This window comes from Oncorhynchus mykiss, chromosome 3 (assembly GCF_057628025.1).
Source record: "Oncorhynchus mykiss isolate SJ-2025 chromosome 3, ASM5762802v1, whole genome shotgun sequence".
Lineage (NCBI taxonomy): Eukaryota > Metazoa > Chordata > Actinopteri > Salmoniformes > Salmonidae > Oncorhynchus > Oncorhynchus mykiss.
The window spans coordinates 20,827,056-20,854,715 of NC_143024.1; the positions used below are offsets into that span (position 1 = coordinate 20,827,056).

Below are 27,660 nucleotides of genomic sequence, written 5' to 3' on the forward strand. Positions count from 1 at the left end.
CTTAAAAGTTTGGAGAATTCATCAGTCCACAGATCTGGAGATGAACATCACACACCATGATAACCTGGAAAACAGGAGCCAATGGGACCATGAGGATTTCAAATTGTTACAGTACAGTTTATGTTTAGGCAATGTGCTTTTGTGAAAGTCTACAGTTGTCAGCATGTCATGGACCAGAGTCAGATAAACGTAGGAATGACCACCATTTTAGTTTTTGTGTTCCTAATCAGCCACTGTCATACTCACATCTGCTTTCCAGTAAAACAAATAGGCGAAGCCATGAGAGAAAGTTTCATGACAATAAAAAGCATACTTGAATGTCTGTTTAATTTGTGATGTTTTTACAATATGCAGTCTAGGTTATAATAATAATAATTGATTACATTTCAAATCAAATCAAATCAAATTAATTTGTCACATACACATGGTTAGCAGATGTTAATGCGAGTGTAGCGAAATGCTTGTGCTGACAATGCAGTAATAACCAACGAGTAATCTAACCTAACAATTTCAAAACTACTACCTTATACACACAAGTGTAAAGGGATAAAGAATATGTACATAAAGATATATGAATGAGTGATGGTACAGAGCGGCATAGGCAAGATGCAGTAGATGGTATCGAGTACAGTATATTTACATATGAGATGAGTAATGTAGGGTATGTAAACAAAGTGGCATAGTTTAAAGTGGCTAGTGATACATGTATTACATAAAGATGCAGTAGATGATATAGGGTACAGTATATACATATACATATGAGATGAGTAATGTAGGGTATGTAAACATTATATTAAGTAGCATTGATTAAAGTGGCTATTGATCTATTTTCTATGGCGCTTTCCATAGTCTCAAAGCACTTGAAGAGCAAAAAACAAACTAGCAATATAATAACTAGCAATATAATATTATAATCCTTATAATATCATGACAGGTCAAGCAAAAAGCTGCAACTTCTGAAGAAGGAAAGGGGCAATTCATGGCTTGAGCATAAGGAGCTGGTCAGAGGGTGGTCGATGATTTCATGTCATTTTGAATGAACATAATACACCTTAATTGCCAATAATTAGTGAGAGTTAAAAGTAAGGTAATGGGAAGAACACAACCATTGAAGAAGGAGCCTACATGTATTGCAGTCTGACTGTAAGCAGAGTATTGGTGGAAGGAAAAGAGGTCTAGTTTACTTCTTTTCTGGAGGTATGATGATGCGATAGCGTAACAATTGCGCTGTTAAGATCAGAGATATGTCTCCTGGGTATACACCTTCGCTCGAGGTGCACATACAGTGGGGCAAAAAAGTATTTAGTCAACCACCAATTGTGCAAGTTCTCCCACTTAAAAAGATGAGAGAGGCCTGTAATTTTCATCATAGGTACACTTCAACTATGACAGACAAAGTGAGAAAAAAAATCCAGAAAATCACATTGTAGGATTTTTTAAGAATTTATTTTCAAATGATGGTGGAAAATAAGTATTCGGTCAATAACAAAAGTTTATCTCAATACTTTGTTATATACCCTTTGTTGGCAATGACAGAGGTCAAACGTTTTCTGTCTTCACATGTTTTTCACACACTGTTGCTGGTATTTTGGCCCATTCCTCCACGCAGATCTCCTCTAGAGCAGTGATGCTTTGTGGCTGTTGCTGGGCAACACAGACTTTCAACTCCCTCTAAAGATTTTCTATGGGGTTGAGATCTGGAGACTGGCTAGGCCACTCCAGGACCTTGAAATGCTCCTTACGAAGCCACTCCTTCGTTGCCCGGGCGGTGTGTTTGGGATCATTGTCATGCGGAAAGACCCAGCCACGTTTCATCTTCAATGCCCTTGCTGATGGTAGGCTTTGTTACTTTGGTCCCAGCTCTCTGCAGGTCATTCACTCGGTCCCCCCGTGTGGTTCTGGGACTTTTGCTCACCGTTCTTGTGATCATTTTGACTCCACGGGGTGAGATCTTGCGTGGAGACTCCCAGATCGAGGGAGATTATCAGTGGTCTTGTATGTCTTCCATTTCCTAATATTTGCTCCCACAGTTGATTTCTTCAAACCAAGCTGCTTACCTATTGCAGATTCAGTCTTCCCAGCCTGGTGCAGGTCTACAATTTTGTTTCTGGTGTCCTTTGACAGCTCTTTGGTCTTGGCCATAGTGGAGTTTGGAGTGTGACTGTTTGAGGTTGTGGACAGGTGTATTTTATACTGATAACAAGTTCAAACAGGTGCCATTAATACAGGTAACGAGTGGAGGACAGAGGAGCCTCTTAAAGAAGAAGTTACAGGTCTGTGAGAGCCAGAAATCTTGCTTGTTTGTAGGTGACCAAATACTTATTTTCCACCATAATTTGCAAATAAATTCATTAAAAATCCTACAATGTGATTTTCTGGATTTTTTTTCTTGTTTTGTCTGTCATAGTTGAAGTGTACCTATGATGAAAATTACAGGCCCCACTGTACCTATGTCTCCTGATTACAAACCAAGTAATATTACTTATAGGTCTTCATGCACTCTTGAGAATCTTGACGACCTCTAAATGGAGTCAGACAGCAGTGGTGAGCACTCTGAGGTTGAACCAGTCCAGGATTACCTGCAGCGACAGAGCAGGCACTTCGAGTCACACGGCCCGGGGCTCAACCGGTGGTGTGCTTTGCTCTCCGGAGCAGGGTACCGCTAAAAGGGGTGATCAGTGGGGTAGTGTTGAGTATAGAGGTGGACAAAATGAAAAGGAATATTCCTAGTGTTTGTGACGCCTGCCGTTTGGTGAGACGTAGACCTGGTGGCAATGGCGAGACTGACAATACCCTGTCAGTTTTGTTGAGCTTTGACACAGAGTTTCTACCTCATAAGGTCTGGTTAGGTTATATTTGATATTCTGCGAGGGCCTGTTTCGAACCTACTTTGGTGCTTTAAGTGCCAAAGATTCAGACACATTGCAGCAGTGTGCAGAAGGGAGATCCCATGATGTAAAAAATGTGCAGGAGGGTAGTCAGAGGGAGTGTACAGCTGGCATAGAGAAAGCTCTGTCTGTCAATTGTGGGGGGTTCCCATTGTGGATCTGAAGTGCCCTGTGAGAGGGAGGCAGGTTGAGATTGCCAGAGTTCAAGTGGGGCAGAACGTTTCCTATGCTGAGGCAGTGAAGAGAGTAGAGGATAGTCCAATGGTGAGTGATTCGACTGGGAGGCCACCAGTGAGTAGGCCTGAAGAGAGAGAGCCGGAGAAGATGAGTTTTAGAAAGGTTGGATTTATTGCGCAATATGGTGGCGGTCAACTGCACTGATGGAGTGGAAAAGCCAACACCTCCTTTGGCCACCGTTCCTTCCAGTTCTTTGCTGCCAGTGACTGGAACTGATTGCAAAAATCACTGAAGCTGGAGACTTATATTTCCCTCACTAACTTTAAACATCAGCTATCTGAGCAGCTATCCGATCGCTGCAGCTGTACATAGTCCATCTGTAAGTAGCCCACCCAATCTACCTACCTCATCCCCATATTGTTTTTATTTATTTTTCTGCTATTTTACACACCAGTATCTCTACTTGCACATCATCATCTGCTCATCTATCACTCCAGTGTTAATCTGATAAATTGTAATTACTTCGTTACTATGGCCTATTTATTGCCTTACCTCCTCACGCCATTTACACACACAGTATATAGACTTTTGTTTTTCCTATTGTGTTATTGACTGTATGCTTGTTTATTCCATGTGTAACTCTGTTTTGTTGTTTGTGTCGCACTGCTTTGCTTTATCCTGGCCCGGTCGCAGTTGTAAATGAGAACTTGTTCTCAACTAGTCTACCTGGTTAAATAAAGGTGAAATAAAACAATCACAAAAGATAGATGGTAGTTGCAGCAGCAGAGAAATATTTGCGTGTCAGAGATTTTAGTGCAGAAGATCTACAGGTTTTGAGAGAAGGGTTCCATCCGACCAGGCTGACAGCCTGCAATGCTGTAGGATCGTTTAGTGCTAAAGTAATGGGATGATGGTTTTTGGGGATAGTGTATAGCAGGGTTTGATGGTGCAATTTAAGTTTTTACCACATTCCTCTTTTTTTATCCAAATGTGCAATCCGCATTCCGACCTGCTAAGGGCAGCAATTCGCAATACAGCGTCTAGTCTGCCGGAAAGCCACAGGAAGAATAAGTTGTATGCCGGGTATTGTGAGTGGTCTGAAGCTTTCTAGCTAAATGACTGGATAAATGGACAATAATGATGATGGGTGAGTTCATTAACTTCCAATAAAAATTGTCTCGATTCATAAACAGTTTTAAGTTGCAGATGCATTATACGATGAGCGGATATAGTTTTAGAGTAGGCAACTACAAAAGACAACTGCTTGTTAGCATAGTTAGCTAGTCTCCCTCCCCAGCTCAGTAACTTTCGAGTTAGCAAGATTGTTTGAATAAACTCAACTTGTCCGATAAATTAAGATCCACTGTGATTATGTGCACAAAATCACTGACTTTAAAAAGTGCATTCCCCCGGGAATTGAATTTAAAGCTACTACAGTACAATATTTCTGACTGCTAAACGTGTCTTCTCCGCTCACCGCTGTGTGCTAACATTTTGCCGTTGTGACGTTTGGGAGTTGTAGTTTAAATTGTTCACTAAGTGCCCCCCCCCTCCCCCCCTATGTTAGAATGATATACAAATGGTGTAAAATGTTTTTGATTACAATAGCTTTCATTCCAAATAACGAGTTTCAAATGTTTATTTTGATCTTCTAAGATGAGTTAAATACGTTTATTTATAAGACTACAACTACCACGAGCACTGTCGATGTCTCTGAACAGTGGTCCCTCATTTCAAAACAATGCGACGATCACATGAAGTTGAAAACACCAATGCATGACCTTTGTTACAATATAAACTACCTAGGGTGATATTTTAAACAGATTGTACAGGTGAGTTTTTGTCCCAACGTGTTTAATCGGCCCTGAAATTGCAACAATGTTCAGAATACCGTGTAGTTAGCTAGCTAGCTAGTTAGCTAACACTAGCTTGATCAGTAACAATGTAATCTCGCTTTCTTTGCCTCATCTTCACTCCGTTCTTTCTGTCTCTGCCTCCTCCCCTTCTACGCTACTCCCGTTGCTTTCTTACTCTCCCTCCCTGTATGTCTCAACGCCGGTCTCTCCATCGTTCTCTCTGCCTGGCCCCCGTTACATCTCTCTCACTCCTGTCTCCCCACAGGATGGAGGTGGAGGGCTGGGACTCTGGTCTGGAGGAGGAGCTGGGTGTGTCTCTGGAGGAGCTGAGTAAGTGGATTGAGGAGGAGGTGGAGAGGAGCGAGGCAGTCCGCCAGAGGAAGGCCCAGCTGGCTGAGCTCAAAGAATGGGTGGAGCAGAAAGAGAAGGAAGAGGAGGTGGTGGACAAACTCTTCAACAATGCCAACCAGTGAGTGTGTGTGGGGGGGGGGGGGGGGGGGATGATGTTTTGTTTCTTTCTTTCTTTCTCAGGTCCATAGTAGAGTGGAAGACTTTAGTGTGTGTGTGTCTCTGTGTCAGGTCTATAGAAGAATGTGAGGCCCGGCTTACTGTAAAATAGTGTAAAGAGTTGCACTGATCGAATCTGGTATCAGGATAAGTATGAGACTGAGTCACCAATTTTATGCTATGTATTTTTTATTAGCTAAGTAATAAGTGGTAAATGCAATTTTTGTATATACGGGTCTGCTGTAACACCACGTAGGGTAGAACAGAGAACTGGCCAACACCCTAAAGATATCTTCTTTAAATACTCTGACAGTAGTAGTTCCTGCTTCCGAGCTGGCCTGTCAGAGTAGAGATCAAGTGTGGTTTAAACTTACTCGACCTATGTTGATTGTTGGCACCCCAACTGGTCCCAGCCCCCGGGCGTTCCCATTGACAGGTGTAGTTGTTGCTGGGCAGAATATCTATGCGCTCATACCCTAAATACCGTACCGTTATCTCACATCTGGTTCTGGTTACTGCTAAGTTTGAGTTCTAACAAAAGACAGTCTGTTTAACTGCCTATCATGAGTTTTCTTCCAAAACTCATGATAGCTGCCTATACCTCAAGGCCACCCACAGCGTTTTCGCTAGTCACATCATATGTTGTAAAATGTTGCTTTTAACATACACAGACACCCTCATGATAGGCCAAGCATATTTTCAATCCTCACAATAGGACTGTTGTGTGTGTGTTACCGTCTGTGTGATTCTCTCCATTGTGTCTGTGTGTTGCAGGTCCATAGTGGAGTGTGAGGCGCTGGTGAAGTCCACCTACAGTAAAATGGGTCTGGTCTACAAGGAGAGTTCTTCAGAGGACGAGGGTGGAGTGGGAGGGTTTCAGTCCTCTGATGTCATAGAAATTGACGATGATGATGACGATGATGATGTCATCGCTGTGGGCTTACGTACGTACTGCCACTTACTCCCAGTGAGCTAAACAATATGTTTACCAAAGGAAACCTGTCCAGGGGTGCAGCTCCAGGATAAGACACAGGAGTGAATGTCTAACCTGGTTTCTTTTCTCTCTTCTCTGACCTCTTTCCTCTCAGTGGTTCCACCCAAGAAACCTGGGATGCCTGTCCATGATGCAATGGTGAGAACAAATAATTAGTCACACACACACTCGTGTTAATTGACCCTGTTATCTGCAGCTTTCCAGTGTTCCTCCCAGCCGGTGTTGAAGCTAGTCTCTCTCCCTTCGCTGTCTCTCTCTCTCCCTTCGCTGTCTCTCTCTCTCCCTTCACTGTCTCTCTCTCCCGCCCCATCTCTCTCTCTCCAGCCCTGTCTCTCTCTCTTCCCCATACATGCATACATACATGCATACATACATACATACAGTGGGGCAAAAAAGTATTTAGTCAGCCACCAATTGTGCAAGTGCTCCCACTTAAAAAGATGAGAGGCCTGTAATTTTCATCATAGGTACACTTCAACTATGACAGACAAAATGCGATTTTTTTTTCTCCAGAAAATCACATTGTAGGATTTTTCATGAATTTATTTGCAAATTATGGTGGAAAATAAGTATTTGGTCAATAACAAAAGTTTATCTCAATACTTTGTTATATACCCTTTGTTGGCAATGACAGAGGTCAAACGTTTTCTGTAAGTCTTCACAAGGTTTTCACACACTGTTGCTGATATTTAGCCCCATTCCTCCATGCAGATCTCCTCTAGAGCAGTGATGTTTTGGGGCTGTTGCTGGGCAACACAGACTTTCAACTCCCTCCAAAGATTTTCTATGGGGTTGAGATCTGGAGACTGGCTAGGCCACTCCAGGACCTTGAAATGCTTCTTACGAAGCCACTCCTTCGTTGCCCGGGCGGTGTGTTTGGGATCATTGTCATGCTGAAAGACTCAGCCACGTTTCATCTTCAATGCCATTGCTGATGGAAGGAGGTTTTCACTCAAAATCTCACAATACATGGCCCCATTAATTCTTTCCTTTACACGGATCAGTCGTCCTGGTCCCTTTGCAGAAAAACAGCCCCAAAGCATGATGTTTCCACCCCCATGCTTCACAGTAGGTATGGTGTTCTTTGGATGCAACTCAGCATTCTTTGTCCTCCAAACACGACGAGTTGAGTTTTTACCAGAAAGTTATATTTTGGTTTCATCTGACCATATGACATTCTCCCAATCTTCTTCTGGATCATCCAAATGCTCTCTAGGAAACTTCAGATGGGCCTGGACATGTACTGGCTTAAGCAGGGACACACGTCTGGCACTGCAGGATTTGAGTCCCTGGCGGCGTAGTGTGTTACTGATAGTAGGCTTTGTTACTTTGGTCCCAGCTCTCTGCAGGTCATTCACTAGGTCCCCCCGTGTAGTTGTGGGATTTTTGCCCACCGTTCTTGTGATCATTTTGACCCCACGGGGTGAGATCTTGCGTGGAGCCCCAGATCGAGGGAGATTATCAGTGGTCTTGTATGTCTTCCATTTCCTAATAATTGCTCCCACAGTTGATTTCTTCAAACCAAGCTGCTTACCTATTGCAGATTCAGTCTTCCCAGCCTGGTGCAGGTCTACAATTTTGTTTCTGGTGTCCTTTGACAGCTCTTTGGTCTTGGCCATAGTGGAGTTTGGAGTGTGACTGTTTGAGGTTGTGGACAGGTGTCTTTTATACTGATAAAAAGTTCAAACAGGTGCCATTAATACAGGTAACGAGTGGAGGACAGAGAAACCTCTTAAAGAAGAAGTTACAGGTCTGTGAGAGCCAGAAATCTTGCTTGTTTGTAGGTGACCAAATACTTATTTTCCACCATAATTTGCAAATAAATTCATAAAAAATCCTACAATGTGATTTTCTGGATTTTTTTCTCATTTTATCTGTCATAGTTGAAGTGTACCTATGATGAAAATTACAGGCCTCTTTCATCTTTTTAAGTTGGAGAACTTGCACAATTGGTGGCTGACAATACTTATTTGCCCCACTATACGTACGTACATACATACATACATACATACAAACAAACACAGGTGGTAGTTAAAATTCAGAAAGAAGTTTGAACAATATCCACATGTATGTGTTAATTGTTTGTGTGTCCTGTAGTTTAAGGAGGCGTCGGCAGCTCTCCAGCGTTCCTCCCAGCAGGTGTTGAAGCTGGCCCAGACAGTCAACAAGAACTCTTCTTCCGGGCCTGCTATACAACAGACAGGTAATGGCACCAATGTGCAATTCTATGTCTGTGATTGATGTATACCTCCGGGTCATGGCAGTGTCTTTGTGTGTGTACATACTGCACAAACGTGCACATGCATTCTTTATTTTGTGTAGGTGGCCCAGTGCCCATGCCAGCAGTGTTTGTGTCCCAGGCCACACCCAGGAACACACCCACCCAGCCTAACCCCTCCCTGAAGGATGATGAAATCAGACTGGAGATGAGTCTTCTGGGAAAGAAACGCACCAAGACCTGGCACAGTGGAATGCTCATCGCCATCAACCCTGTCGGTGAGACATGCATACACACACCTCTCCACACACACACACACCTATGCACATGGTGAAGTTTGACATTGAATGTGTGTGTTTGTAGGTAATGGTTACAGTAAGTACAAGGTAAAGTTTGAGAACAAGGGGAAGAGTCTACTCTCTGGGAACCACATAGCGTTTCACTACCACCCCACCCTGGAGAGGCTATACGTGGGAGCCAGGGTGGTCGCCAAGTACAAGGACGGCAACCAGGTCTGGCTCTACGCTGGCATCGTGGCAGAGATGCCCAACAACAAGAACCGCATGAGGTGAGAAGCTGTGTGTGTGTGAGCATGTTTCAATATCCTCTGTGTGTTTGGTGAAGGGTTGTGAAGCTGTTTCAAATATCCTCTGTGTGTTTGGTGAAGGGTTGTGAAGCTGTTTCAACAGTTGTCTATGTGTGTTTCAGGTTCCTGATCTTCTTTGACGACGGTTATGCCTCCTACGTGACCCTGCCTGAGCTCTATCCTGTCTGCAGACCAAGTAAGAACCCTCCTTTCTGTCTTCATGTCCTCTCTTTCCTTTCAATATGCTCTCTTTTCTCCTATCAATCTGGTTTTGGGATGTGACCTCAGCTTACCCTCTTCACATCTTCACTCACCATCTCTCCTCTCCCCCATTGTCTCCTCTCACCATCTCTCCTCTCCCCATCTCTCCTCATCTCTCCTCTTCCTCTCCCCATCATATTTTCTCCCCCAGTGAAGCGTACATGGGAGGACATAGAGGATGCATCGTGTAAAGACTTCATAGAGGAATATATAACATCATACCCCAACAGGCCCATGGTGCTGCTGAAGGCAGGCCAGGTCATCAAGACAGAGTGGGAGGGGACGTGGTGGAGGAGCAGAGTGGAGGAGGTGGACGGCAGCCTCGTCAAGATCCTCTTCCTGGTATGATGACATCATCACTGGGATTTGATTACCAGCCAACTTTATTTATAGTCTGATTTAACATGACGGTCGCAGCATGTTATAAACAGGGATAGTTTAGTTTCTGGTTTTGAATCATGTTTTTATACTACTTCTGCAGACACTCAACAAAATATGAAAATAAGGTAGATAAGATAAAGCAATTGAATGACTGACAAGTGATCTCCGTGGTAATCCGTTTGTATGGTTATTTGTTCTCCTTCAGGATGACAAGCGTAGTGAGTGGATCTACCGCGGTTCAACCAGGCTGGAGCCCATGTTCAACCTGAAGACCAACTGTGCCAACACCCAGGAGAAGAAGATGGCTGGCCAGCAGAGGACACGCCCCAGCATGGGTAACACTCACTATATTCAATCAATCATTTAATATATGAACAATCAAACCAATCACTTAACCAATCAATCCATCTTTAATAACCCAGCAGGATCACATATTATACTGTACATGACAGAACCTTGACCTGTCCTTCATTGGATAACTCTAGTCTCTACTTCATTGGATAACTCTAGTCTCTACTTCATTGGATAACTCTAGTCTCTACTTCATTGGGATGTCGTTAACCATTTTCTCTCTGTCTGTAGGAGCATTGAGGACCAAGGGCCCCGTGGTCCAGTATCACAGTGGGGGGAACACCATAACCCCCAGTGGGACCCCCACTAAATCCCCCCATCCCCTCTCCCCACCCTCCTCCATCCCTCCTACACCCTCCCAGCCCAATCAGCTTGCACGAACAGAGTGAGTATCACACACAGTGTAAATCTTGTGACATTCCTTGAAAATGGACATCCTCTCTCCCCTCTCGCTGCTACATTTACCCCTTTTCTCCCTGATCCCCCCCCTTCTTCCCTCCTGTTCCCCTCTGTCTTCCACACCCTCAACAGTCCTAAGTATCAGATGGCTAAGAAGAGTACTTCTCCATACATTCCCACGCCAGGAGGCTCTCGCACTGGATTGGCCAGTAACAGCCACGCCCCTAAAGCCATGCAGCCCCAACCTCCAACTGGTTCTCCTGGAAACTCATCCAGGTGAGAGAGGGGACAGGAAATGTATGATCATAAAAAAATCATCAAATCTGCATTAATTAGTTCCCTTCTCCTTCTGCTATTGAACATAATCTCTTACTAAAGAGCCACACTCACAAATATGCAGTTTTATAGGAATCTATTTGTAACTCTACTTCACTCTCGCACCCCCCTCCAGAATGTATGTCCTTCAGACTGGCAACATCCAGACTCTCACGTCCCTACAGCCTATCCAACACCAGCAGCAGTCTCTGCCCCCTCCTCCCCAAGCCCCTCCCACCGCCCCCGCACCTGCAGTGACCCCATACACCTTCAGTAACGACCGGATTCCCCACGAGCCCTCGTACCGCGCCCCCACAGACCGCATCTTCTACCTGCCTCACACCTGCCAGCCTGCTTGTCTCAACCGTATCCGGCCCTCCAGACCAGATATGCACCGGGGCAGGAACCCCCTGCTCACCCCTCTACTGTACGAGTTCAGACGCATGACGGGCCGAAGGAGAGTCAACCGCAAGGTAAAGACAGAACAAGAGCTTGGAGAAGTATTTTATCTTTCAGGAAGCAGGAATTGGATTATTATAGGGGGACAGATTTTGGCATTAACTATCTTTCATCCCCCCTGCCTCTCTCTCTCCCCAACCCGTCCGTCTCTCTCCCTCTCCCCAACCCCTCTGTCAGATGTCGTTCCATGTGATCTACAAGTCTCCTTGTGGGCTGTGTCTGCGCAGCATGGCAGAGATCCAGCGCTACCTGTTTCAGACGCGCTGTGACTTCATCTTCCTGGAGATGTTCTGCTTGGACCCCTATGTCCTGGTCGACCGGCGCTTCCAGCCCCAGAAGCCTTACTACTACATTCGAGACATCACCAACGGCCGCGAGGACATTCCCCTGTCCTGCGTCAACGAGATCGACATCACACCACCCCCCGACGTGGCCTACAGTGAGCAGAGGGATTTCTCAATCAGTATATAGGCCTTGAGTTACTATAGAGGCCTCAATCAAACGATTACCCATCAGAGCGCTAGGTCTTCCTGTATAGTACGGGCCAATGGTGGTGCACTAGCTACACAACACGTAAGGAAAGGGGGATACCTAGTCAGTTGTACAACTGAATCCATTCAACTGAAATGTGTCTTCTGCATTTAACCCCTCTGAATCAGAGAGGTGCAGGGGGGCTGCCATAATTGGACATTCTTTGGCGCCCGGCGAACAGTGGGTTAACTGCCTTGCTCAGGGGCAGAACGACAGATGTTTACCTTGTCAGCTCGGGAATTTGTTCTAGCAACCTTTCAGTTACTGACCCAACGCTCTAACCACTAGGCTACCTGGAATAGGGAGTCAATTGAGATGAAGGGTGAAGAATTCCTGAAGACGTCAGTGACTGATGTCTATGTGTTCCCAGGTAAGGAGCGTATCCCTGAAGACGGAGTGTTCATCAACACCAGTCCTGAGTTCCTGGTGGGCTGTGACTGTACCGACGGCTGCAGGGACAAGTCAGTACTATGCCTCTTGACCTTCCTGTGACCCCCCCTCATCTGGGCTCTGTCTTCTGCATGGCCTCCACTACATAGATTTCACCTGTCCAATTGTTAAATCAGGGATTCATTTATTTAGTCAATTGAAAGTGTTGAAATTGGGATTGTGTGTGTTGTGCAGGTCCAAGTGTTCATGTCACCAGCTGACCCTGCAGGCCACAGCCTGTACCCCTGGAGCACAGATCAACCACACGGCTGGATACACACAAAAGAGACTGGAGGAGTGTTTGCCCACCGGGTGAGAGACGCACACAAACAACACACACAGCCACAAACACAGACATCCCTCTTACTAATCTCTCCCCCTCTCCGTCCTTCCCCCTCTCAGGATTTATGAGTGTAATAAGCGTTGTAAGTGCTGCAGTCAGATGTGTACTAACCGTCTGGTGCAGCACGGTCTGCAGGTGAGGCTGCAGCTCTTTAAGACCCAGAACAAAGGCTGGGGCATCCGCTGTCTGGACGACGTGGCCAAGGGGTCCTTCGTCTGTATCTACGCAGGTACGTCGCTGGGTGGTGGTGTGGTGGAGGAGGGGACAGAGCGGTGTTATAGCAGGCGTTACACATGGATAACAGTATTCACACTGCATTACATGTAGGAAGTGGACTGCATGACAAGACCTGTCATTAACATTCATAACAGCACATGGCTCCTTGTCAGTGTATATAATTGTTTAAATGCCTACATGTGAATGCAGAATGAATACTAACGTAGAAAGTCTTGCCCTATTTCCTTTACTTCCCTTCTTATCGTCTCTCTCTCTCTCTCCTCTCCTCACATCTCAATTCAATTCAGGGCTTTAATGGCATGGGAAACATGTTTACATTGCCAAAGCAAGTGAAATAGATAATAAACAAAAGTCAAATAAACAATAAAAAATGAACAGTAAACATTACAGTTTCAAAGGATTGGAGACATTTGAAAGATCATATTATGGCGATCTACAGTGTTATAACAAAGTACAAAAGGGAAAATAAATGTAAATATGGGTTGTATTTACAATGGTGTTTGTTTTTCACTGGTTGCCCTTTTCTTGTGGCAACAGGTCACACATCTTTCTGCTGTGGTGTCTCACTGGGGTATTTCACCTAATAGATGCGGGAGTTTATCCACATTGGATTTGTTTTCAAATAGTTAGTGGATCTGTGTAATCTGAGGGAATTATGTCTCTCTAATATGGTCATACATTGGGCAGGAGGTTAGGAAGTGCAGCTCAGTTTCCACCTCATTTTGTGGGCAGTGAGCACATAGCCTGTCTTCTCTTGAGAGCCAGGTCTGCCTACGGCGGCCTTTCTCAATAGCAAGGCTATGCTCACTGAGTCTGTACATAGTCAAAGCTTTCCTTAAGTTTGGGTCAGTCACAGTGGACAGGTATTCTGCCGCTGTGTACTCTCTGTTAGGGCCAAATAGCATTCTAGTTTGTGTTGTCCTGGGATTTGTGAACAGAGCCCAATGGCCAGCTTTCTTAGGGGACTCTTGTCTAAGTTAATCTCCCTGTAAGTGATGGCTTTGTTATGGAAGGTTTGGGAATCGCTTCCTTTTAGCTGGTTGTAGAATTTAATGGCTTTTTTCAGGATTTTGATCATTAGCGGGTATCGGCATAATTTAGCTTCTGTATGCATTATTTGGATAAGTCTCAATTTGGTGTTTGTCCCATTTTGTGAATTCTTGGTTTGTGAGCGTACCCCAGACCTCACAACCATAAAGTGCAATGGGTTCTATAACTGATTCAAGTGTTTTTAGACGGATCCTAATTGGGATGTCGAATTGTGTGTTCCTTTTGATGGCGTTGAAGGCCCTTCTTTCCTTGTCTCTCAGATCACAGCTTTGTGGAAGTTACCTGTGGTGCTGATATTTAGGCAGAGGTATGTATTGTTTTTTGTGTGCTCTAGAGCTACGGTGTCTAGGTGGAATTTGTCTTTGTGTTCTTGGCATCTGGACTTTTTTTGGAACAGCGTTTTTGTATTACTGAGATTTACTGTCAGGGCCCAGGTCAGATTCTAGTAGGGTAAGGCCGGGTGCTGCAGACTGCCCTCGCCAGTTCGTTGATATATATGATGGAGAGGGTGGGGCTCAAGCTGCATCCCTGCCAGGAGATGAGCTGTAGGTGTATCTACCGTAGGAGTCTCCTCGAAGCCAACCATTGACTATGTAGAGACCCAGCATGCGACAGAGCTGCAGGAGTTGTGACCCATTTTTGTTGGTTGTTTTGTCATAGTTGTGTCTAGGGGGGCATATTTGGGAGGGAATACTGTCACTTCCAGGTAGGTGTTTGTCCCCCTGTGTGCTGAGGGTGTCAGGTTCCTGTCCAGTTCTGGCATTCAGGTCACCACAGACTAGTACATGTCCCTGGGCCTGGAAACGGTTGATCTCCCCCTCCAGGATGGAGAAGCTCTTATCGTTAAAGTATGAGGATTCTATTGGGGGAGTTTAGGTAGCACACATGAGGACATTTATCTCTGTTGGGATAGTTTCCTTATTCATTTCTGGCCAGGTGTAAATTGTTCCTCTTTTGACTAATTTAATAGAGTCCGTTGGCTCAGCGCTACACCAAGTTAGCATTCCCCTGAGTGTCTTTCCTGTTCCACACCTGGTAGTTCAGTGGATGAGACTACCAGCTCTCTGTAACCTAGAGGGCAACCAGCGGGTTTGTCTCCTCTATACCATTGAAGATTCCAATGTCTGTATTTCCACTTTATTTGTAGTCTGGGTTCCTGTTGTTTAGACCAAAGGCAGATGACCTCAGACATGGTATATTCCAGGATGAGATGGTAAAACCTTTGTGTTCCATAGTGTCTAGTGTTGTTTTTGTCTCTCTCCCTCCCTCTCTTCTCTCTCTCCGCCCTCCCTGTCTTCTCTCTCTCTCCTCCCTCCCTCCGTCCCTGTCTTCTCTCTCCTCCCTCCCTGTCTTCTCTCTCTCTTCTCTCTCACTCTCTTCTCCCTCTCCCTCTCTCCCAGGTAAGATTCTGACAGATGACTTTGCGGACAAGGAGGGTCTGGAGATGGGTGATGAGTACTTTGCTAACCTGGACCACTCTCTCTGCCCTCCCTGTCTTCTCTCTCTCTGCCCTCCCTGTCTTCTTTCTCTCTGCCCTCCCTGTCTTCTCTCTCTCTGCCCTCCCTGTCTTCTCTCTCTCTGCCCTCCCTGTCTTCTCTCTCTCTGCCCTCCCTCTCTTCTCTCTCTCCGCCCTCCCTGTCTTCTCTCTCTCCTCCCTCCCTGTCTTCTCTCTCTCTTCTCTCTCACTCTCTTCTCCCTCTCCCTCTCTCCCAGGTAAGATTCTGACAGATGACTTTGCGGACAAGGAGGGTCTGGAGATGGGTGATGAGTACTTTGCTAACCTGGACCACTCTCTCTGCCCTCCCTGTCTTCTCTCTCTCTGCCCTCCCTCTCTTCTCTCTCTCCGCCCTCCCTGTCTTCTCTCTCTCCTCCCTCCCTGTCTTCTCTCTCTCTTCTCTCTCTCCCTCCCTCCCTCTCGTCCCTCTCTCCCAGGTAAGATTCTGACAGATGACTTTGCGGACAAGGAGGGTCTGGAGATGGGTGATGAGTACTTTGCTAACCTGGACCACATAGAGAGTGTGGAGAACTTCAAGGAAGGGTATGAGAGTGAGGCCCACTGTTCAGACAGTGACGGGAGCGGGGTGGACATGTCCAGGCTAAAGAACCCCCCCTCGTCCTCCCTGGCTTTGCAGAACAAGACCCTTCCCAAACCCCCCCAGAGAACCAATGCCGCCAACCCCGCTGGCAAAGGTGAGGGGTCACAATTTAGCAGTCTAGAAAGTGTCTGGCTTTTACTTTTGACCAGAGCCAAAGTAGTGCACTATATAGCAATTATGGTGCCATTTAGGATTCACATTGAGTCTGAAATGACACATTTTGCCGTTTTCCGACTTCCTTCTCTCCGTCAGCGCGGGGTGCTGGTGGCGACTCCTCTAAGGATGGGGATAGTGATGAAGAGTCGAACAATGACAAAAGTTCAGACGACACGTTTGTGAAGGACCCCTACTATAGCTCCAGCTCTGTGTGGAGGAGCTACACCACCCGTCGCCAGGCCAAGGGCGTCATGGAAGGTGTGTGCGCACTTAACTGAACCCCCAGTTGTCACGCTGGGCCTGCAGTAGGAAGTTATGTTAAAGGCCCACTGCAGTCAAAAATGTGATACATATATTTCCACACCGAGGTTGGTGTAAGAGCTATTTGAAAAGACCTCCTGAAATGTCAGCCTGTTGTGGTGGGATGGAGTTTTGTCCTGCCTGATGACATCACCAGGCAGTTAATGAGTTAATAAGGAAGAGTTCCAAACATCTCTGCCAATAACAGCTAGTTATCTGTTTCCTCCTCCCCACTTGCCAGGATCAACTGGGGATCCTTAATAAATACACAAATACCCTCAGACAGTCCTAGCAAGATTCATGCTTGAGAAATTGCCATTTTCTATAAACTTTTATTACATTTTTTACTATTTTAATTGAAAACAATCACAGTAAGATACTTAATTGTTACCCAGATATATTTGATATTGAGAAAAACAGCTGAACCATTTTACATGTAGCAGCTTGATGTAAAATGATATTTATTTGATCTGTCCCCCCCCCCATCCAGGGAGCCAGGACAGTAAGGATGGGATGAGTGTGTCAGTGGGGGGGAAGGAGGACAGGAAGCCGCCCCCCATGCCAGAGGAGAGTGGGAAGAGTAAAGTAGCGTCCTGGCTCACCAACCAACCCTCTACCTCCCAGGCCACCGTTAAGATGGAGGGACTGAAGATAGAGAAGAAGGTAGGGGAGGGGGGGGGGGGGTAGCCCATATCCATCTCAGCTATTTTGTGTAGATCCTATTACATATATTAGGATAATTCAATCATCCTCGATCTCTTGCTTTCATCTGGTGTTCTGATTGGACACCCTCTCACATGATGATTGATTCCTTCTCATGTTTATTCATGAGTGATTTGTGTTCCGGTGCTCTGGTTGGATACTGATACACCTTCTCCTGTGTTCTCTGTTCTAGGAGCCCGGAGACCAGAAAAGGTACGTAATGAATGATTGTGAAATGTAATTTCAACCTATTTAACTCTGGCTTGGCCCTTTTAGGCCTGTGGTGCACAATATCAAATATACCTGGTAGAATGTGCCATATGAATAACGTTCGATAACGTTGAGTGACTCTGTAAATGTGTGTTTTTGCACCCTCCGCAGTCAACAATCAGTGAAGACGGAGGGAGGGAAGAGACAGGATGTGATGACGCTGTCGGACAGTGATGACGTCCAGACCATCAGCTCTGGATCTGATGACAACAAGGAGAGAGAGAAACGCACACAGGGTGAAGATGGGGGAGGTAGGGAGAGGAGAGAATGGGGTAGGTAGGGAGAGGAGAGGATGGGGGAGGTGAGGAGAGGAAGGGGGAGGATGGGGGAGGTAGGGAGAGGAGAGGATGGGAGAGGAGAGGATGGGGGAGGTAGGGAGAGGAGAGGATGGGGGAGGATGGGAGAGGAGAGGATGGGGGAGGATGGGAGAGGAGAGGATGTGGGAGGTAGGGAGAGGAGAGGATGGGGGAGGAAGGGGGAGGAGAGGATGGGGGAGGTAGGGAGAGGAGAGGATGGGGGAGGTAGGGAGAGGAGAGGATGGGGGAGGTAGGGAGAGGAGAGGATGGGGGAGGTAGGGAGAGGAGAGGATGGGGGAGGAAGGGAGAGGAGAGGATGGGGGAGGAAGGGAGAGGAGAGGATGGGGGAGGTAGGGAGAGGGGAGGATGGGAGAGGAGAGGATGGGGGAGGTAGGGAGAGGATGGGAGAGGAGAGGATCGGGGAGGTAGGGAGAGGAGAGGATGGGGGAGGTAGGGAGAGGAGAGGATGGGGGAGGTAGGGAGAGGAGAGGATGGGGGAGGAAGGGGGAGGAGAGGATGGGGGAGGTAGGGAGAGGAGAGGATGGGAGAGGATGGGGGAGGTAGGGAGAGGAGAGGATGGGGGAGGTAGGGAGAGGAGAGGATGGGGGAGGAAGGGGGAGAAAAGGATGGGGGAGGAAGGGGGAGAAGAGGATGGGGGAGGTAGGGAGAGGAGACGATGGGGAGGAAGGGGGAGAAGAGGATGGGGGAGAAGAGGATGGGGAGGTAGGGAGAGGAGAGGATGGGGGAGGAAGGGGGAGGAGAGGATGGGGGAGAAGAGGATGGGGAGGTAGGGAGAGGAGAGGATGGGGGAGGAAGGGGGAGAAGAGGAAGGGAGAGGAGAGGATGGGGGAGGTAGGGAGAGGAGAGGATGGGGGAGGTAGGGAGAGGATGGGGGAGGTAGGGGGAGGAGAGGATGGGGGAGGTAGGGGGAGGAGAGGAGAGGTAGGGAGAGGATGGGGGAGGTAGGGAGAGGAGAGGATGGGAGAGGAGAGGAAGGGGGAGGAGAGGATGGGGGAGGAGAGGATGGGGGAGGTAGGGAGAGGGGAGGTAGGGAGAGGAGAGGATGGGGGAGGTAGGGGGAGGAGAGGATGGGGGAGGTAGGGAGAGGAGAGGATGGGGGAGGTAGGGGGAGGAGAGGATGGGGGAGGTAGGAGGATGGGGGAGGTAGGGGGAGGAGAGGATGGGGAGGTAGGGAGAGGATGGGGGAGGTAGGGAGAGGAGAGGATGGGGGAGGAAGGGGGAGAAGAGGAAGGGGGAGGAGAGGAAGGGAGAGGAGAGGATGGGGGAGGTAGGGAGAGGAGAGGATGGGGGAGGTAGGGAGAGGAGAGGATGGGGGAGGTAGGGGGAGGAGTGGATGGGGGAGGTAGGGAGAGGATGGGGGAGGTAGGGAGAGGAGAGGATGGGAGAGGAGAGGAAGGGGGAGGAGAGGATGGGGGAGGAGAGGATGGGGGAGGTAGGGAGAGGAGAGGATGGGGAGGTAGGGAGAGGAGAGGATGGGGGAGGTAGGGGGAGGAGAGGATGGGGGAGGTAGGGGGAGGAGAGGATGGGGGAGGTAGGGAGAGGATGGGGGAGGTAGGGAGAGGAGAGGATGGGAGAGGAGAGGAAGGGGGAGGAGAGGATGGGGGAGGAGAGGATGGGGGAGGTAGGGAGAGGAGAGGATGGGGAGGTAGGGAGAGGAGAGGATGGGGGAGGAGAGGATGGGGGAGGTAGGGGGAGGAGAGGATGGGGGAGGTAGGGAGAGGAGAGGATGGGGGAGGTAGGGGGAGGAGAGGATGGGGGAGGTAGGGGGAGGAGAGGATGGGGGAGGTAGGGAGAGGAGAGGATGGGGGAGGTAGGGAGAGGAGAGGATGGGGAAGTAGGGAGAGGAGAGGATGGGGGAGGAAGGGAGAGGAGAGGATGGGGGAGGAAGGGAGAGGAGAGGATGGGGGAGGAAGGGAGAGGAGAGGATGGGGGAGGTAGGGAGAGGAGAGGATGGGGGAGGTAGGGAGAGGAGAGGATGGGGGAAGTAGGGAGAGGAGAGGATGGGGGAAGTAGGGAGAGGAGAGGATGGGGAGGAAGGGAGAGGAGAGGATGGGGGAGGTAGGGAGAGGAGAGGATGGGGGAAGTAGGGAGAGGAGAGGATGGGGGAGGAAGGGAGAGGAGAGGATGGGGGAGGAAGGGAGAGGAGAGGATGGGGGAGGTAGGGAGAGGAGAGGATGGGGGAGAAGAGGAAGGCAGAAGGGAAATGCACACGGGGAGAGGGGAAGGCGGAGGAAAACGTGCACCGGTTTAGGAGGAAATTGGAGGGGGGAGGAAGAATGGGAGACGGGGGAGAGGATGAGGGGGCAGGGGGGAAGAAGAAGAATGGTTGGAGGGGGAAACACAGGTGAGGAGAGGGGGAAGTTGGGGCTGTGGGTTCATAGATCTGTGTTTTATCAGGTATTGCCAGACCTGTTCATGTGGTGCTTCTCCCTGAATTGACCCTTTCTCTCCAAATCAAATGTATTTATATAGCCCTTTGTACATCAGCTGATATCTCAAAGTGCTGTACAGAAACCCAGCCTAAAACCCCAGACAGCAAGCAATGCAGTTGTAGAAGCAAGCTCTTCTCCCCTTCATCCTCCCTCTCCTTGCCTCCTGTCTCAGGTGCGGTGAAGAGGCAGGTGGCTGTGAAGTCCACGCGAGGCATTGCTCTGAAGAACTCCCATGGCCTGATGGTGAAGACTGGAGGGGCTGGGATGGGGCCAGGGGGAGGCCCGGGGGGCCACGGAGGGGCACAGGGTAAGGGTGGGGACGGGGGAGACAGTGGACCTAAAAACACACGGCAGTTCTTCGATGGCGAGGAGTCCTGCTACATCATCGACGCCAAGCTGGAGGGCAACCTGGGGCGCTACCTCAACGTGAGTGTGATACGTGTGTGTCACTTTCCATTGGCCGGTAATAGCTGGCTTTTGTCTGATTTTAAAATAAATGCATAAAAAAGCCGATAAATAAAATTTCCGCTGGCCAATAGAAATAATCCCAGTGTGAAGTTTTTGCCTATTCATTGATGGAAATACAGTTGACTGGTCATGCTTATCGGTCTATCACACGTGTACAGCATACAGATAGTCTTTTAGTGGAGCATCTGTCAGACAGCAGAAGAGCTGCTGCTGCAGCAACTTGTGCTGCTTTCAAGACAACTGGGAACTTGTAAAAATACAAGGTCAAATCATGACGTCCGTGAACTTCAGGTCGGAAAGTCGGAGCTCTAGAAAGAGACCCTAGTTGGAATTCCTTGTTGGATGACCATTCAAAACAATTGTTCCGAGTTGGAGCTAATTTTTTCTCCAGTTCCCATTTGTCTTGAACTCACTGAAGTCAGAGATTTCCGAGTTCCCAGTTGATTTGAATGCTGGCATCAAACAGCAACAGAAGGCATGCTTCATCAGCGCGCAACATTCCAGTTTGCAATGGAGACTAAATGCATTTTGACAAAGGGAATTAAGCTCTCTCTCCTCTCTTCCCTCTCATCTCTCCCCCTTACAGCATAGCTGCAGTGCTAACCTGTTTGTCCAGAATGTGTTTGTAGACACACACGATCTGCGTTTCCCCTGGGTAGCCTTCTTCGCCAGCAAGTGAGTGTTCTGTATTAGACATGGTTACATAGACTTGGTAGAAGCCTGTTACTCTGATAAAGAAACATGTATTATTTGAAATGTGGTTTTGTGCTGAGCACTTGTGAATGTTGCCTGTTGACCACTGAGTCATCCACTAACGTGTGTGTGTGTGTGTGTGTGCGCAGGCGTATCCGGGCGGGGACAGAGTTGACATGGGACTATAACTACGAGGTTGGCAGTGTGGAGGGAAAGGAGCTACTGTGCTGCTGTGGCTCAACAGAGTGCAGAGGAAGACTGCTATAAGAGACCACCCTCTATACCTCCATCTCATCCCTCTATTTCTTCATCTCCTCTCTGAGTGTAGAAGAAGCCTGCTGTAAGGACATACTATGCTAGATGGGACACCTGCACCCACAAGTCTCTGTCCATGTGTCTCTTTTGTTCCTCCCCCTCTATCTTTTTTTCTGAATTGTTTGGATGCCTATTGCTGATGTATTGTAATTCTTTACTGTTTTGTCTGAATTCCCAGTTGTATTTGACTGTCTGTGAATTCAGAAACAAACTGTGCTCTTCTCACAACTGAATAAAATCCTGTTTTCTACACATTCCACATAGTTTTTAATGTTTTATACTGAAGGATTTCAGTGTACCTCAGGCCTAGATATCATTTGTGCTCATTACAGCTGTAGTAGTGTTTCCCTCAGGAAAGCAGGAAACCACTTTCATAGACACTGGAGTAGCCTGTTAGTGATGTTGGACTCAGTGTCTGTAGATGAGCCCCTGTGGACATGGGTCTTCATACATGTACACTGAGCAAAAATATAAACGCAACCATTTCAAAGATTCTACTGTTACAGTTCATATAAGAATCAGTCAATTGAAATAAATTCATTAGGCCATAATGAATGATTTCGCATCACTGGGAATACAGATATGCATCGTTAGGTCACAGTACCTAAAAACCAAACGGGAGTGGTATGGATCAGAAAACCAGTCGGTATCTGGGGTGACCACCATTTGCCTCATGCAGCGCGACACATCTCCTTTACATAGAGTTGGTCAGGCTGTTGATTGGAATGTTGTCCCACTCCTCTTCAATGGCTGTGCGAAGTTGCTCGATATTAGTGGGAACGGGAACACGCTGTCAATCCAGAGCATCCCAAACATGCTCAATGGGTGACATCTCTGGTGAGTATCCAGGCCATGGAAGAACTGGGACATTTTCAGCTGCCAGGAATTGTGCACAAATCCTTCCGATATGGGACTGTGCATTATCATGCTGAAACATGAGGTGATGGCAGCAGATGAATGGCACGACAATGGGCCTCAGGATCTCATCAATATTGCTGTGGATTCAAATTGAAATCGATAAATTGCAATTGTGTTTGTTGTCCATAGCTTATGCATGCCCATACCATCACCCCACCGCCACCATGGGTCTCTCTGTTCGCAACGTTGACATAAGCAAACTGCTCGCCCACATGATGCCATTCAGTTGAAACTGGGATTTATCCGTGAAGAGCACACTTCTCCAGCATGCCAGTGGCCATCGAAGGAGAGTATTTTCCCACTGTAGTCAGTTACGATGCAGAACTGCAGTCTGGTCAAGACCCTGGTGAGGACAACAAGCATGCAGATGAGCTTCCCTGAGATGGTTTCTGACAGTTTGTGCAGAAATTCTTCGGTTGTGCAAACCCAGTTTCATCAGCTGTCCGGGTGGCTCATCTCAGACCATCCCACAGGTGAAGAAGCCGGATGTGGAGGTCTTGGGCTGGTTGGACGTACTGGTTGTGAGGCTGGTTGGACGTACTGTCAAATTCTCCAAAACGACTTTGGAGGCAGCTTATGGTAGAGAAACGAAAATTAAATTATCTGGTAACAGCACTGGTGGACATTCCTGCAGTCAGCATGCCAATTGCACACTCCTTCAAAACTTGAGACATCTGTGGCATTGTGTTGTGACAAAACTGCATATTTTAGAGTGGCCTTTTATTGTCCCCAGCACAAGGTGCACCTGTGTAATGATAATTCTGTTGAATCAGCTTCTTGATATGCCACATCTGTCCGGTGGATAGATTATCTTGGCAAAGGAGAAATGTTCACTAACAGGAATGTAAACCAATTTGTGCACAACATTTGAGAGAAATAAGCTTTTTGTGCGTATGTAACATTTCAAGGATCTTTTATTTCAGCTCATGAAACATGTGACCAACACTTTACATGTTGCGTTTGTATTTTTGTTCAGTGTATGTTGGTGTAAGCAGTACCTGTAACTGGGCTTTAGGCTTGGCTGATGTTGGTGATGACATTTGTGTGGACCAGGGTGGTGCCAGTATTGAATGGTCCCACAGTGTTACTTAAACTAGCAAAGAAAGACACCTTTGGTCTCTGAACACCGGGGAGAAACATTATCATTCATTTGTGAGCATTGTTGAGAAAGGTATTCTATGCTCCCATTGCTATAAGAAATAGCAGGTATTTTTTTAGCAAGACAAGGTGACAGATGAGACTTTTCTGAACATCTGTTTTACCTGTGTAGGCCCAGCCCTAACTTGTGTGCTCTCACCTCTGGCCGCATTGCAAATGGCCCAACAAAAAACAATATGGATGTATGATCTCTGTGGTAACTTGTAACTGTTTAAGGTGAACTCTCAACACTATGCAAGAAGGTTTTATTGTCTTTTTTATTATTAAATGTAGATTGTTAAATATTATTCACCACTACAGCTGCCTTTTCTCTCTAGCTCCACCTCTCTCTCTGGCTGTCATCCTGGTTCCCATGGCAGAGCATGGGGAATAAAACAAACATCAGTTGACCCTTATTTCAACCAATGAAAACAAATCCCTTGTTCATAGTCAGACACACTGTATGTTTGCTACCTGAATTCTCTCTCTTCAGCTCCTCCACCTCTCCCTCACTAGCTCTACCTCTGGCTCCAATGGTGGGCAGTTCTGCAGCTGCTTGGGTTGAAAAACCCCATCAATAAACATGAAGGTAATCAATTCATCAGTGTAATGTTATACTGTGTATAATGCTGTTTAAAAATGCATATTGTCATCATAATGTTGAGAAACAACCTGGGCAAGAATCACGAGCTAGAACATGTTTGTTACAGCAATAAACTTTCCATGTAGGAAGAAACCTTGGGAGGAACCAGACTGGCGGAGGGAGTACTGTATATTCTGTTTGTCTGTATATTCTGTTTGTCTGTATATTCTGTTTGTCTGTATGTTCTGTTTGTCTGTATGTTATGTTTGTATATTCTGTTTGTCTGTATATTCTGTTTGTCTGTATATTCTGTTTGTCTGTATATTCTGTCTGTATATTCTGTTTGTCTGTATATTCTGTCTGTATATTCTGTTTGTCTGTATATTCTGTTTGTCTGTATATTCTGTTTGTATGTTCTGTTTGTCTGTATATTCTGTTTGTCTGTATATTCTGTCTGTATATTCTGTTTGTCTGTATATTCTGTTTGTCTGTATGTTCTGTTTGTCTGTATATTCTGTTTGTCTGTATATTCTGTTTGTCTGTATATTCTGTCTGTATATTCTGTTTGTCTGTATATAATTTTTATTGTCTATATTCTGTCTGGATATTCTGTTTGTCTGTATATTCTGTTTGTCTGTATATTCTGTTTGTCTGTGTATTATTTTTATTGTCTATATTCTGTCTGTATATTCTGTTTGTCTGTATATTATTTTTATTGTCTGTATATTATTTTTATTGTCTATATTCTGTCTGTATATTCTGTTTGTCAGTTGTCGTGGAAATTCAACACCAGGGACACTCGAAGTCAATCTTAAATGAATCAGTATTTATTATCAGCAAGCTGGAGAGGTCACAGTCAAACTTAGATGAATCAGATGAATCAGTATTTATTATCAGCAAGCTGGAGAGGTCACAGTCAACCTTAGATGAATCAGATGAATCAGTATTTATTATCAGCAAGCTGGAGAGGTTACAGTCAACCTTAGATGAATCAGTATTTATTATCAGCAAGCTGGAGAGGTCACAGTCAACCTTAGATGAATCAGTATTTATTATCAGCAAGCTGGAGAGGTCACAGTCAACCTTAGATGCATAAAGTACCAGTCAGAAGTCAGCTCCGTCGGGCCAGTCCCATTTGATCTCTAAAATACTGCTTACACAGACAAGTTACCTAGGCATGGTTCATAGGGTTGGTTCCTGCATGTGTCTGTCACCGTCTCCTAACTTAACCTATAGGCCATATTCTGGCCATTCTGACAGATGCCCCCCTCATACCTTTACCAAGCAAAGGCAGGAACCAAGTATTATTTATGACACGAGACAATATGAACATTTTCAGGGCTGTCTCTTCACATAACATTTTCTTCACACTGTATATTCTGTTTATTGTGGCAGCACCATTTCACACTGTATATTCTGTTTATTGTGGCAGCACCATTTCACACAGTCGAATTCCTGTACATGCAAATGTGTTTGAATAAAGGTGATTCTGGTCTAACACTGATGTGCCTGAGACAGACAGTACAGCAACACCAGCAGAGCTACAGCACCCCTCATTCTGAAACAATGTCTCTTCAGAACTAATGTAGTCTACTGGGCTCAGTCCCCTTCTTTATATAGACACTGGTCTCAGTGGACCAATACATGGGAATTTAACAGGTGTCATCTGTGGAACATAGCCAAAGACTCTGTGATGTAATGGAACAAGGGAACATTTTAAAAAACATTCAAAGTTGGGGGTGTTTAAGGCCATGGGAGAGTCAAACCTTTTCAAGATCACTCCTTTTCTCAAAGTTTGCTTATAAAAATCTGTCTAATGCTGTGTTAAATTTGTGTCTGTGTGTTTTAAATTAAATGGATTGAATTGCATTTTGTTACTGCTGAGACCTCCCATCCCATCCTCCTCTCCCCTTTTCTCTCTCTCTCTCCCTCTCTCTGGGTGTCACGGTTGTCTTAAGAACAGGACCAAGGCACAGTGAATATTGAGTTCTACATATTTATTCCTGTAACGCACTTGGGCGTAGTGTTAGGGTCGCGTCAATTCCAATCTGGTATCAGGATAAATATGACAATGAGTCACCGATTGTATACTATGTATTTTTTATTAGCTAAGCAATAAGTGCTAAATGCAATTTTCGTATATACGGGCTCTCTGTCCCACCTCGCAGGGCAAACAGAGAACTGACTTGTTCTTGACAAAGATATTATAAATATACTCTTAACAGAAATAGATCCTGCTTCCGAGCCGGCCTGTCAGAGTAGAGACTGGGCGTGGTTTAGACTCACCCAGCCTATCGTTGATTGTTGGCGCAGAGCTGGTCCCGGCTCCCGGGCGCTCCAGTTGATAGATGTAACTGTTGCTGTGAAGAATATCTATGCGCTCACGCTTGATACCGTTATCTCGCACCTGGCTCCTGTTATCTAACAAAAGACCGTTTGTTCTCGCAACACTACGTTCTGAATGTGCCGCCCCAACTCATTGCACAGTTCCTGTCTTCATGTTATTCTGTATTTTTCCATCATGAGAAAGGCCCATTGCCCTGAAACTGTTGACAATGTTTCAAGTCAGCTATGTTGCATAACACATACATACATCCACACAAGCCAACAGCAGATAATATTCAATCACATATATGGTAACGGGCTATAGTGCATAACACAGAATCCTCATAATCCCCCTTTTTACACCCCTGTGGGGTGTAACCATACCATCCGATATACTAGGTTGCTGATGAACCCAGGAACTTTAAACCTTTATTTTGTGAATATATGAAGTGATGCACGTCCCTTTGTTAATTAACATATATACACTGCTCAAATAAATAAAGGGAACACTTAAACAACACAATGTAACTCCAAGTCAATCACACTTAGGAAGCAACACTGATTGACAATACAGGTGGACATTATAGGCAATTAGCAAGACAGCCCCAATAAAGGAGTGGTTCTGCAGGTGGTGACCACAGACCATTTCTCAGTTCCTATGCTTCCTGGCTGATGTTTTGGTCACTTTTGAATGCTGGCGGTGCTTTCACTCTAGTGGTAGCATGAGACGGAGTCTACAACCCACACAAGTGGCTCAGGTAGTGCAGCTCATCCAGGATGGCACATCAATGCGAGCTGTGGCAAGAAGGTTTGCTGTGTCTGTCAGCGTAGTGTCCAGAGCATGGAGGCGCTACCAGGAGACAAGCCAGTACATCAGGAGACGTGGAGGAGGCCGTAGGAGGGCAACAACCCAGCAGCAGGACCGCTCCCTCCGCCTTTGTGCAAGGAGGAGCACTGCCAGAGCCC

At 46.5% G+C, this 27,660-nt stretch overlaps 1 protein-coding gene across 4 annotated transcripts; it reads left to right on the forward strand.

Annotated features, from left to right (window-relative positions):
* Positions 1-4,102: 4,102 nt before the first annotated feature.
* On the forward strand, positions 4,103-21,985 carry LOC110520820 (histone-lysine N-methyltransferase SETDB1-B). Of its 4 annotated transcripts, none has more exons than XM_036968170.2 (25): positions 4,103-4,212; positions 5,187-5,390; positions 6,203-6,372; positions 6,517-6,560; positions 8,520-8,625; positions 8,745-8,918; positions 9,004-9,208; positions 9,349-9,422; positions 9,639-9,829; positions 10,074-10,203; positions 10,451-10,604; positions 10,751-10,894; positions 11,070-11,406; positions 11,570-11,831; positions 12,294-12,384; positions 12,548-12,664; positions 12,755-12,924; positions 15,915-16,172; positions 16,331-16,492; positions 17,025-17,197; positions 17,430-17,449; positions 17,618-17,757; positions 20,428-20,681; positions 21,310-21,398; positions 21,566-21,985. In XM_036968170.2, exons 1-25 carry the CDS (start codon positions 4,193-4,195, stop codon positions 21,681-21,683), a joined length of 3,807 nt encoding a protein of 1,268 aa, XP_036824065.1. In that variant the 5' UTR covers positions 4,103-4,192; the 3' UTR covers positions 21,684-21,985. The 4 variants fall into 4 exon arrangements, 3 of the variants coding, with proteins under 3 accessions (XP_036824065.1, XP_036824076.1, XP_090086804.1); XM_036968181.2 differs by having other exon boundaries at positions 17,618-17,742; XM_090230678.1 differs by lacking the exon at positions 4,103-4,212 and adding an exon at positions 4,781-4,897.
* The last annotated feature ends 5,675 nt before the right edge of the window (positions 21,986-27,660 follow it).